At 41.8% G+C, this 12,636-nt stretch overlaps 2 protein-coding genes across 2 annotated transcripts in view; both read left to right on the forward strand.

The window, feature by feature from the left end:
* Nucleotides 1–3,548: 3,548 nt before the first annotated feature.
* On the forward strand, nucleotides 3,549–6,052 carry ccndx (cyclin Dx). Its single transcript, XM_005921769.3, has 4 exons — nucleotides 3,549–4,346; nucleotides 4,461–4,676; nucleotides 4,850–5,170; nucleotides 5,391–6,052. Exons 1-4 carry the CDS (start codon nucleotides 4,080–4,082, stop codon nucleotides 5,538–5,540), a joined length of 954 nt encoding a protein of 317 aa, XP_005921831.1. The 5' UTR covers nucleotides 3,549–4,079; the 3' UTR covers nucleotides 5,541–6,052.
* Nucleotides 6,053–6,181: 129 nt separating this feature from the next.
* The window catches only part of nucb1 (nucleobindin 1), a 6,809-nt gene continuing 354 nt past the window's right edge, over nucleotides 6,182–12,636 (forward strand). The window contains exons 1-13 of the mRNA XM_005921768.2: nucleotides 6,182–6,291; nucleotides 7,472–7,595; nucleotides 7,694–7,801; nucleotides 7,940–8,072; nucleotides 8,380–8,483; nucleotides 10,057–10,242; nucleotides 10,338–10,428; nucleotides 10,548–10,606; nucleotides 10,758–10,850; nucleotides 10,937–11,026; nucleotides 12,067–12,237; nucleotides 12,331–12,448; nucleotides 12,537–12,635. Coding sequence (XP_005921830.1) covers nucleotides 7,476–7,595; nucleotides 7,694–7,801; nucleotides 7,940–8,072; nucleotides 8,380–8,483; nucleotides 10,057–10,242; nucleotides 10,338–10,428; nucleotides 10,548–10,606; nucleotides 10,758–10,850; nucleotides 10,937–11,026; nucleotides 12,067–12,237; nucleotides 12,331–12,448; nucleotides 12,537–12,622 — 1,359 coding nt within the window. The 5' untranslated portion in view covers nucleotides 6,182–6,291; nucleotides 7,472–7,475 and the 3' untranslated portion in view covers nucleotides 12,623–12,635. The remainder of the gene's footprint in view (nucleotides 6,292–7,471; nucleotides 7,596–7,693; nucleotides 7,802–7,939; nucleotides 8,073–8,379; nucleotides 8,484–10,056; nucleotides 10,243–10,337; nucleotides 10,429–10,547; nucleotides 10,607–10,757; nucleotides 10,851–10,936; nucleotides 11,027–12,066; nucleotides 12,238–12,330; nucleotides 12,449–12,536; nucleotide 12,636) is intronic.

Below are 12,636 nucleotides of genomic sequence, written 5' to 3' on the forward strand. Positions count from 1 at the left end.
GAACCGAAAGCACTGTATCGAACGGTTCAATATCGTTGCACCCCTAGTAAATACATAAAGATAGAAATTGAAATGAAAAGCTGCCGGATGCAGGAATCTATAAGAAAGATTCCAGCTCAATCAATGAGCTGTTTTAACTCCTTCCTTTATTCTGATTGGTTGCCCCTTGCAAACAGCAGTTTTGAACAGCAGATGCATCTCAGGTCCAGCAGCCAACGCTGTGTACCTGAGATGACTACTTTAGGGATATCAGCTCTCACTGACATCATAGTATAGAGCCAGAAGTAGAAAAGAAATACCTAAACTGAGTGTTTATTGCACTCTGAGCTTTTTCCTCACAGGGATTAGCTGCACACCCTGTCATTTCATTATTTGAAACTTTGGCCATATTTAATATGACCATCAAACATCGTAACTGTTTATAACAGAGGTAATAGCTCCCCTTTAGTGTAACACCCAAATGCTGTCAAAAACTCAACTGATAGTCTCAAAATTGTGATAAATACATTGATTTAGTGAAGATGTTTCGCTACTCTGCGTCTGTGTAAAAATGATTCCAACGACTCGTTTACATTTGTCCGATAAACCTGAGGTCAAAGACTGACAGACTGTTACAGTAAACTGCACTTGTTTATGTCTTAACTTGTGAACTGGTTAAACTTTGCCCTCCCTCCCCTCTCCTCCCCCACTGGCCAGCAGGTGTCTGTGTGAGGTGAATAGCTCAAGGGGAAAATAGGGCCTCTGTTCTCCACTGTCCTGGGAAATGAGCTGGAAAATGAGGGGCGGGCAGCCACACCCCCTTCTCAGGACCTGCTGCACTCCTCCTGTGGCTGGTGGCTGTCTTCGAGCCCCTCGATCCATGTTGTTTGAATACAGCTGCGGTGTATGAATTTAGCAGGGTGCTTAAACAGCCCGACGATCTGTCACTCTCGCCCTCTCGCCCTCCCACCGTCCCACCCCATCCTGACCTCACTTGACTGGCAGAGCCAAACTTACTCAGTCCTTCATTCAAACTCAATCTGCTTTCAGCCCTTTTCAAAGCCTGTTTTATAGGCGAAGGCCTTGTCGACCGCTTTAAACCTAATATTCTCTCACTAATGCTACAATCGACTAAGAATTGCAGGATCATGTCTCTTCGTGTTGTCATTATGCAGAGTGTCTAAGAATAACCAGTTAGATAATGTGGCTGCTGATCTACTCCCTGTGCCTGAGATTCTCATCTATGATTTGTTTATTATGAATTCAGTTACTCAGGAAAATTGAATGAATCTTGTCTAGGCTTGGAACACTGGACACAGGATGCATTGGCATTGTTTTGTACAGGTTTAAACTTTAACCTTGCATGAATATTTTAAAGGGAAAACATTGTGCTCTTGTGTTAATTAGTTGTAGACGTTGGGTAAGTTCATGTACAAGCCCTGAAATACCCTAAAAGAACTCAGAATTTCAGTATAGATTCAATGCCTGCGTGTAGAACATTCAAACATGTGTTATAATATGTTTTTAACCACTGATTCTGATTTGGAGAGGGGGGGGGGGTGTATTAATTTTAAGTTTCAGTCTTTTTAATTACTATTGTGTGGATGCCATATGTTAGACACAAGACTTGGGAAAATTACATCATGTATCACGTTAAAAACACAGAACTTTTGAAAGCCCTCTTGTAATCATCCAAAGTCTCAATAAATACGTCCACATCAGAGTGTAGTTTCTATTTTTATTTTAGTTAACTAAAATGTTTTTAAACATCCAGTGTTAATTTTTTTTAGTTTAGCTTCAGTAACAACCATCATATGAAGAAGGAAAATGTTATGCATTTTCACAGAAAGTGGGACTGTTTAATCAGGTCTGCATTCTTGGGGATTTTAGCTTTAGCTTGTTATGATATGGGTTTCAGGTTTTGGAATATTTTATGAGATTATGTTAAGTGGTTGTGATTATTTTTTATTTTCATGACTTTCATCAAAGTAGCTCGTGCTTACGTTTACAATAGCGAAATTTAATCAAGTGCTTTATCGGAACATTACTCATAGTATAAGTACAGATTTCAGGTGCATGTTCTCCCATTGTGTATTTCCATCTTTTAAATCTTTCTGTTTGTTCAGTTTACCATTTTAGGACTATTGTTTTGTCATATTCTGTCTTACTGAGTTTTTTATTTATAGTCCTTTGGTTGCTGTAATACAGAACCTGCCCAACTTTGGAGATAAATGAAGTGTTCTTTTTTTTTCCCTCCATAAAAATACTGTTTTGGGTTACATATGAAACTGAATCACTTCTTTGTCACAGCAGGTATGAATTATTGATGCTCAGCTGAAATCAAGTCGTGGTGATCCACAGCATGGTGTTCGTATCTCTGTCCATTTAACTCCCATTTGAAACCTTAGCTGCCATTGACGCCTTAAATGTGTGAAGAGCCACCTGTAATGAGTGTGTCAAATACAATCTGTATTCTCCACTGGGGAGTGCGACCCCATTGTGACCATCAGTCGGCTCCCCGGGGAGTGCGTGAAAAGTGTGTCTACCCCATGAATGTGTGAAGTGTGTGTGTGCGAAGAGCCAGCAGCAGGCAGAAGGCCAGGAGCTGTTGTCTGACACTGATTTGTAAAGGGAGACAATACGGCTCATTGACCTGCCCGGCTCCACTGTCTGTTGCACATACCTCGCCCGGCCCTCCCCGCTGGCCTCGCCGCTCTTTAAACAAGAGCAGCAGATTGCCACAGGGAGGGGAGACCGAAGGGGACGCAGGTTGCTTTGACAATGACAATCTGTGACGACAGAGAAGCTCAGAGCCAAAAGTTTGACGAACACATTTATAACTACTTTTGAAATCCCTTCCTCTCCCCTGATAAATGGTGAGAAACGCAAGATGTGTGCAGTATTCAAGGTATTTTAATGTTTCCATCTAAAGAGTGCAAAAGCTTCCAAAAAAGAAATCTGTTTGCAACCCCACTGTCAAATATTATTTTTCTTTATTGATTAATTTGTAATTGTTTCAAAAATTGATTCATTTTTTTGTTTAGTATGTTTGCACACATCTTGTTTCCTTACAAAAGAATCTAGAATCTATCTAGAATTGCCTCATCAAATATCTTTGTTAAAAAACATTTGTAAAAACAAAGAACCTTTAGGGTATTCTCGCTTGAATGAAATGTGAGATTTTACTCTCATTTTATCTATCTTTAATTTTTAATCACTTAATCACAGTTCTCCAAATGCATCCTGGGACATAAGCAAATTTTTAGGATTGCAAACCTGCAAACCACCGACTCAAATCATTATACGACACAAAAATCCCTGAAACTGCACAGACAGAAATAATGGGACTGTATGTATGAATGTTTGGGAAACTAAAAAAATATCAGAACTTCAGGATCTTTCTCTGACAGCAGGACAAGACTGAACATCAGCGTTTAACATCTCTCCTCCCGTGCTCACGTTGTAAACAAACACCCTCATCCTTTTGTCATCCATGCCCATTGTCACAGTCTGGAGGTGCTTCTCTCTCTCTCTCTCTCTCTCTCTCTCTCTCTCTCTCTGTCTCTTTCTGTCTCTCTCTGTCTCTCTCTCACCCCTCGTTGCCTTTTCTTTTCGTCCTTCTCTTTTTTCACTGTCGGTGACAAGCTGTTGCTCTGTCCCTGCGGGCCACACCCTCTCTTGTCTGTTCCTCTTTTCCCCTCCCTTGCCTCCCTCTCTCCCCTTGCTCTCCTTCTTTCTCCCTCTCCCCACCTGTTGAGGCAATTGTTGCACAGATCGCATTGTTTGTTAACTTATTATTTTATGTCGCTCATGAGGGTCTCTGCCCCTTCCTATGGCATTTCCCACCCCTCTGGACCACTCCCCCTCTCTTCCCGACTGCTGGGTATAAAACTTTGAGCTTCTGGTGAGGGGGGATATTCAGCAGGGCCACCTCAGGAAGACTGATTTAAGCAAAAACCAAGAAGGCTCTACAGTGATTTACCAACTTCCATTTACCTGCAAACTATTCAGCTTCCTCGTGTGGCAGAAGGACGTTGGTTTTTCTTTTAATTCCCTCCTGGACATAAACAAGTTCATATTTTAGCCAGCAGGCTGTGCAGATGGACAGAGACATGTCTGTGTCTCTGTGGTGTGAGGAAGTGGAGGATGACCAGACTCAGGATCAGAGCCAGAGGGAGGCACAAGCCCAGGGCTACAACAGTGGCTTGCCTCAGCTGCGAGCCGCCTGGGACCCAACAGTGTCGGGGCATCGAGTGATCCAGAGGCTGCTTCGCGTGGAGGAGAGATACATGCCCTCCATGCTCTACATCACCCTCATCCACAGGGATCCGGAGCGCAGGGAGGAGCTTGCCAAATGGGCCCTGGAGGTATTCAGTTCTCTCATGCTCTAGTTTTTTGATTTGCCTCAAAGTGCTGGGTGAGTTATGTCATCGGGACAGCTGTGATCCTGACATCTTTCATCCTTTTTCCCTCCTCTCCAGGTGTGCTGTGAGTGTGGTTGTGATGAGACAGTCTTCCCCCTGTCTGTCTCTCTGATGGACAGGTTCCTGTCTGCGTCTCTGTCTGTACCGGTTTCATTGTACTGCCTGGCTGCTGGCTGCATCCTTATAGCCTCGAAGCTCACAGAGTGTGCCAGCGTGACCGCTGACACCCTGTGTGCGGCAGCTGAATACAGCTTCCTGCCATCGAACCTGTTGGTGAGTTTATCTCATACTCCGAATAACCTAATCCCATTTGGGAGTCTTTTCCAGCTGTGGCCCTCTAATACCTAACAGTGATTTGTCTCCACTGGATGCCAAAGTCTTTCAAATTAGCCCATAAAGTTGGGCTTCAGCTAAAATTTTCCTGTTTTCATGCTCCCTTCCATTAGGAAATGGAGCGTGTTATCCTCGCCACCCTCCGATGGGACACAGCAGCAGTGACTCCGCAGGATTTTCTCCCACATTTTCTCGCCTGTGTAGAGGAGAGAAGAGACAGTGGTGAATCTGCAGAGGAGCAGCTTTCCACCCTGCGGCGGCACAGTGACACGCTGGCCGCCATGTGTGTCTGCGACTCCCGGTTTCTGGGAGCCCCGCCATCGCTTGTTGCTGCAGCATCACTGAACTGTGCCCTACGAGGTCTGGGCAACAAGGGCCTCACTCAGCTGGCCCTTATGAGTGAAGCATTGGCTGAACTGTGCCAGACCGACCTGGTGAGAATGCCTGTTTTGTTTGCAAGTAGACTCAATTATTAGATTAGATTTGATTTAAATGAGGTTTTCAGTTGGAATTTTAATTTTGCAAAGGGACAGAATCAACAAGAATCATTTTCTTTTGTTTTGAAGGGCCTCCTTGTTTCAAAGCTTTGTCAAATGCAGTGAAATACACATATCTTACACAAAAGACTTCATTTTTCTCTTTCTTGCTTTCCAGGCTGTCCTGCAGTGCTACAGTGAGATGATTGAATATGCCCTCCACCAGCGTCTGAGAAGTGGGCTTCAGCAGGGCCCCACAGAAAAAGACGAGGAGGTTGAGAACGAAAGGCCTGGAACACCAACTGACATGAGAGAGATTGACTTGTGAACACTGAATGAAGTATTGCATTGAAAGTGTCAACCAATCAAAACCCTTTAAGCTCATCAGTCAAACTGATATAAATTCAATATGACCTCAGAATGCGCTGACATTTTTTCCTCATATAATTTAGCTATTTTTGTGTGTGGTTGTTAATTTATTTTTGTTAATTTATTTGTGGAAAGGCGTTTTTTCCACGTGCCATATTTAATACTTCTATCAATTTTATATTAGGCCTAGATTTTTTTAAAGAATCATATTTATACCTTTTATTTATTATTCATGCGCAATTGTTGATTCATTTTATGTTAATTTATTTCAATTTACCATAACTTTGTGTTTTCGTGCTGAGTTCAATACACAGAAAATCTATTTTTAAAGCTATTAAAAATGTTTGTACATATTTTGTGTCTATTTTTTTACCTAATATCCGTTGATGCCTTCATGTGCAAAGCCACGCGCCTCCAAAAGCAATCTTTTATATTTGATGTTATCTCACTAAAGGGGGATTTTGTCTCATTAATTATGTGGCACATTTATCACGGTGAGCTTGCATTATGTTCACCATAATACAAAATTGTGATCACAATTCCAAAGCTCCTTACCCGTAAAAAAAAAAAAAAGAATGTGTATGATATTTCCGACGTTACCTGAAGGGAGCACACAGGAGGAGATCCGCATTCCCATGACGTCAGTTTTATCCGACGCAAATACAGCTCGTGCTTGAAGCATTGGGTCAGATATCCAAAACAAACTTGCGGTAAGATACTGCCTATGTAAGGATGTTTTTCAGTGTTATGACAAGTTTTATTAGGTGTCAGTTTAACGCCGACCAAGAGTGTACGAGAAATTAAGAGAAAACTGTGTCGTAGAAAGAAATGTGCTACGCGTTTCTTGCTTACATGTTCGGCGATGTGAAAACACGGAGCTCTAACATCATCTGTAAAATCAATTAATAACGAAAGAGGCCTGAAATAAGCCATAAGCGAAACATTAATTTAGGTTTGCGTTGGGTTTACAGTGACAGGGGTTCGCTGTTAACGAATAGATTATTTTTAGGGGGCTAAATCGTCATCACTCCGTATCCATTTTCCGCATCCGTAGTGTTCTTACTTAAGCTAGTTAGCTTCCTAGCAATAGCTAAACAATACCATTAATTAACAAATGCCTTATTAATAAATAATAATATAGATGGTATCATTACAAATGGCACATGAAATCTCATCTCAGAATGCCGGTATAGCTCCTATTTGTAACACTTCTTCCCTCTTGGATTACATCTATTGCGTTAATTCTTATCAAAATGTCATATTACTGTTTTTTATATATCCAAGGATACATCGAAATCTACGAAGAACTACAGTTTTAGACTTTGTATAGATCCTTGCAGTCGTCTGGTGAATTCGGCATTCATCGGTCATCAACTAATCACATTAAAACCTAAAAGTGACTAGCTCACTTTCCTGCTGTAACCGCTGCGTATAATTTGTTGACTGAGATTAAGGTTGTATAGGAGTTAAATTATATAGTATTGAAAAAAATAGAAAAAAGATGATAAACTATGTCCAGAGCACTACCTGAGGTTTGTTATTGGTGAAGATCATTCAGATTCTCACACTTCCTAAACTACAACTACAGATACCAGAAGACACACCACTCCTGGAAATCTACATAATGTATACACCAAGTATTATGAAGTAAATGTAATGTAATCAAAACAATAGGAAACATGACCTATTTGCACATGAGTATCCTTACAGGGTCTTTTGTTTGAAAATGTCATAATTGAGTTGTGTGTTGTGAGATTTTAGGGGAAGGAGGTTCTCTGTGAGTTAAATGCATCATACAGATTTTTTTAATGTACCAAGTTACATATAAATGTAGGTATGTAGGAGAACTGACACTGGAAGATATTTTTGTTATTGATATTCATATTAAAGGAGGATGAAGTGGATATCTGGCTGGCTCCTGCTGCTGTCCATCTCTGTCGAGGTCTGGTCAGTGCCTATAGATCGCAATGCAGCCCAGCAGGTCCCTAAAGAGGAAGTGCAGGAAGAGAACATGGTAATGGCTCATTATTCTGTCATTTGTTTTTTCTTCTACCTCGTGACCTGTTTTTATGACCAGAGACTTGTTGTGGATAACTTTTCCTTACAAAATAGGACACTGGCCTGTACTACGACCGGTACCTCAGAGAGGTGATTGAGGTTTTAGAGACAGACCCGCACTTCAGAGAGAAACTGCAGACAGCAAACACAGAGGACATTAAGGTTGGTTTCCACCTCTGCCTCTGTTTCACGTTCTTCCTTCTCAGTCGGTAGGCTTCCCTGTGTACTGTTTACATTCTAGCAGCTGGCGTTGTGTCCAAACTGTTTAAACTCACCTGGATTTCTCATGTTTGCCATCAGAACGGGCGTCTCAGTAAAGAGCTGGACCTGGTCAGTCATCATGTCAGAACTCGCTTGGATGAGCTGAAGCGTCAGGAGGTTTCTCGTCTCAGGATGCTGCTAAAGGCCAAACTGGACAGCACCAACACACAGAGTGAGTGGGATTCCTTTGATCCACATCACTGAAAAGTTTGCAGTTAACTGTATACTAAAGTTCTTATTAGATTTAATAATCTTTTTTAAAAGATGAAAAAGATTTTTAACACCTTCACAGAAATTTGTGAACCATTGACTTTTCTTATCTTAACTGATTATGGAAATTTTGTATGTCAGTCCATTTTTATCAGTCTGTTATTTACAAAAAAAAATCTCTGTACAAATCTGTGTATTTATTCAGTAATATATATAGAACCAAATGGTAGTCCAGTATGTGATTGGTTATTCGCATATGATCCATACAGGTCTTCAGATGGACCATGCCTCCCTTCTGAAGCAGTTTGAACATCTGGATCCGCACAATCAAAACACCTTTGAGGCCAAAGATCTCGAGCTTCTAATCTCAACGGTAAGTTGCTGCAGCTATAAATGAAGAAGAATTTTAGGAGTTTTTTTTTTTTTTTAATGTATTTATTTATGCAAGTTTCAAAAATTTTTTACACATTCACAAACAGCGGGACAGAAGAACACAGACAATAAAGACAATAACAACCAAAAAAAACAACAAACAAACAAAAAACAAAAAAAACAAAAACCAAAAACAAAAAACAAAAAAAAACAGAGCAACAAACCACACAACAGGGTACAAGGCCAGCACTTATTAAAAACAGCAGAGAAGCAAACAAAGCAACTGGTATACATGTCAAACAACTCACAATCTAGTGAGTCCAATCCACAAGATCAAATCCAAAGATCGCTAGGAGGAGCTGATAACAATCATGCAAAAACAGTTATGGGCAACAGCTCAGAATGAAAGCAGTTAAAACAATGTGGTCAGGACCCAGGGCGTGGACTGTCCTTCTTAATGTGGTCTATAAAGGGCCCCCATATCTTCCTGAACTTCTCCATGGAATCAGACGTAGAGAACCGAATTTCTTCCAGGTATAGACAGGAGACCATCTCCTCGAGCCACCTCTTGAAGCAGGGAGGGGAGGCAGATTTCCACTCCCCCAGAATCAGACGTTTGGCAATCACCATACCAAACATGAGGGCCTGTTGAACAGCAAAGGGAAGTGCCAAGGAGTCGCCGGAGCAGCCCAGGATCACCATAAGACAGTCAGGATACAGTTGCCTATCATAAACAGTGCTATAGAAACTAAAAATACTAGTCCAAAAGGCTGTAAGCGTAGAACAGGACCAAAAAAGATGGCCAAGAGTACCGTCCACAAGTTTACATTTATCACATTTGGGGGAAACGTTAGGAAAAATCTTGTTCAATTTGGTTTTGGAATAGTGCAGTCTATGGACAACCTTAAATTGAATTAACTGAAGCCGGGCGTTAACAGAGCATAGTTTTATCCGACTTAACACTTCAGCCCATAGATCGTCAGAGATAACCAAACCAGTGTCCCTTGTCCAAGCCTCTTTAATATGGCAAGAGGGGGCTGCCGAAGAAAAAAGGTTGACAAGCCGAGAAATTAAGTGTTTTGAGGTGGGAGGTTCGTTCATCATATTGTAAAAGACATGCTGTATGGGGATGGTATCTAAATTTGAGAATGCTTGCTTGACATAATTCCTAATTTGTAAGTACCGAAAAAAATGACTTGTAGGGAGATTGTACTTTGTCTGAAGCTGAGCAAAAGAGGCAAAATGATTGTCAATATAAAGATCCTTTATAGCAATTAACCCTTTGACAGGCCATTGTTTGAAAGCAGCATCCATTGTACTAGGCGTAAAGCTAGGATTGTGGCAGATCGGGGCAAAAGTTGACACTACCGGGAGGTTCAAGATTCTCTTAATTTGAATTTTAGGAGTTTTTAAAGAAATTTTTGTCCATTTGAGTGTGACAGATCTCGAGAATCATAACAACACTGATCAGACTGTCTATTTTGTGCTATACCTCACCTATTTTTTTAAAAAAAAATTATTAACAGCAATAGTAGCAGCAATAATATCTTTTATCTCTTTGGCTTCTCATCTAGGCCACTAAGGACCTGGAGAACTACGACGCAGAGAGACACGAGGAGTTCAAGCGCTACGAGATGCTGAAGGAGCACGAGAGGCGGGAGTACCTGAAGAGCCTGGATCAGGAGAAGAGAGAAAAGGAGGAGAAGAGAATGCAGGAGCTGAAGGAGAAACACCGCCAGCATCCTAAAGTTAACGCTCCGGTGGGCGACTGATAGACCGTGTTCGTTTTTATCAGAAACCATTAGAAATGACTCAGGTTTTCAGTCTGTTTTTAAAAAATATTTTTCCCACTCAGGGTAGCGTTGATCAGCTGCGGGAAGTTTGGGAGGAGACAGATGGACTGGATCCTCAGGAGTTCAACCCCAAGACCTTTTTTAAACTGCATGGTGGGTGACAGCAACTCACTTTTAGACATTCTCTTTTTTTTCATGTTAATGGGTTATATGTTTTTGTTTTTTTTAAAACAAAGAAAGAAGGGTTCTCATTTATTCTCTGTTTCATTTAGATACAAATGAAGACGGTGTTTTGGATGAGCAGGAACTGGAGGCTCTCTTTACAAAGGAGGTGTACAATCCTGCTTACATCCACATCATGACTGCTTCAATTAAACTTTGATTTAGATTTAGTTTTATCCTGAGACTGCTTAAAATCCTGACAGCAGACATATGCACAGCATCAGAGTAGCGGCTAACATCTGTTTATTTCCCTCCTCCAGCTGGAGAAGGTCTACGACCCAAAGAATGAGGAAGATGATATGATGGAGATGGAGGAAGAAAGGCTGAGGATGAGGGAGCATGTCATGAAAAATGTAAATTGTTAATTATTTATCTCACCATTTCCCACCTTTACTGGGTTTTTCTTTAACTGACGCAGCCAACCTTCCTGTGTTAAAAGGTGGACGCAAACAAAGACCGGCTCGTCAGCCTGGAGGAATTCCTCAAGTCCACAGAGAAGAAAGAGTTCAGTAATCCCAAAGAGTGGGAGGTAAGGAGCTCAGAGGTGGCCTGAAGGTTCCCAGGATGAGCCTGGAAAGCGTGGGTGCTGAAGTTGAACAGTTAATAAGTCTCTCACAAGTTGACCCAATGAAAAGTCTTTGATGTACTTTTTATTTTTTAATTCCTGTTTACCAATGGACATTTGGAAAATCAGACTGGGTGTGACAGTGGTGTTCTTTTCAATAATGAGATAATGCATGCATAATGCTTTAACTAATTTCATCAATTGGGGATCAGATCGCGAAGGTCTCTGCCTTACCCTAGGCAAGGTATTACGTTCCTTTGGTGTGGTTTTTTTTTGGGGGGGTTCCCCATAGGAATCACACTTAATCTGACCCCTCACCTAGAACTAATTTATCTAGGGAGGCTTTGGGATCACTGTGGCCTTCCATGGCTAGGGTGATATCTCCAGCTCTGAGCCCAGTTTCTCTACCATAAGAGGGTGGAGTATCCACTGCAGGTTAGGGCAGAGTTTTTGGATGAATTGGAATTCTCAGAGTCTTTTTCACCAGTGTTTTCACAGTGCGGAGCAGGAGATTGAGATACAGATTGGTGCAGCATTTGTTGTGATGCATACGCTGTATTAGTCCGATATGGTAAAGAGAAAGCTGAGCATGAAAGCAAAACTGTTGGATCTCCAGTCGATCTACATTCCTATCCTCACCTATGGCTCCAAGGTAGTGACTAAAAAATAAGCTAAAGGTTAAAAGCATTACAAGTAAGCTTATGCATAGGGTGGGAATCTTGGCCATTTGGGAGGCAACTCCTTTGTGTCTAAAGGAGCCTGTTGAGGTGCTTGAGGCATCTAAACAGGATGCCTCCTGTGAGGCTCATAAGTGAGGTGCTGGTGTTGGACATGTGCTACCAGTAGGAGGCTCTGCGGCAGACACTGAACATGATGGAGAAGTTATAGGCCCCAGCTGGTTTGGAAACATCTCGATGTCCCTCCCCGGGAAGAGGGAGGGACATGTTTTCTTTTTTAAATGGATGGATGTGTGCGTTACCTGCATCCCGCTGTTGTCGCTGCAGACTCTGGAAAACAAGCCAGTGTATACAGAGGAAGAGCTCCAGCGATTTGAGGCTGAACTCAGGGACAAGGAGGAAGAGCTGAAGAGGAGGGCTGAGACTCTGCTTCAGGAGCAGGAGCTGCTGAGGGAGAGAGGCAAAGCCTTGGAGGCCCAGAGGAGAGAGTACCAGCAGGTAACAATCCTACCCTGGCGGTCACTTTCTTACATCATTTGAAACTTAAAAAATAGTTAATTGTTTGTTTGTTTTTCTTTTTTTAAATGGCAGGCTGTATTAGAAATGTCTCAGCGACAGAAAGAACAGCAGGCAGTGGATGGGCAGCCTCCTGCGGGTCCTAATGGAGAACTACAGTTTCAGCCACAGACACAGAAACCTGAAGATAAAGGTAAACTGACTGTGACATATCCAGCATTGTTGTTACATTCTTTGGCTTGTGTTTTAATTCATTAATTTTTTTCATATTTCTCCCACAGAGGCAAAAGCTCCAGCTGAGCCCGAAGCTGAAGCCCAAAATAATCTGCCTGCAGAACCCCCACAGAATCTGCCTTTGCACACCTAATGTGCTCAGGCAGC

The sequence above is a fragment of the Haplochromis burtoni genome, unplaced genomic scaffold (assembly GCF_018398535.1).
Source record: "Haplochromis burtoni strain Fernald_Lab_line unplaced genomic scaffold, NCSU_Asbu1 Contig_52, whole genome shotgun sequence".
Lineage (NCBI taxonomy): Eukaryota > Metazoa > Chordata > Actinopteri > Cichliformes > Cichlidae > Haplochromis > Haplochromis burtoni.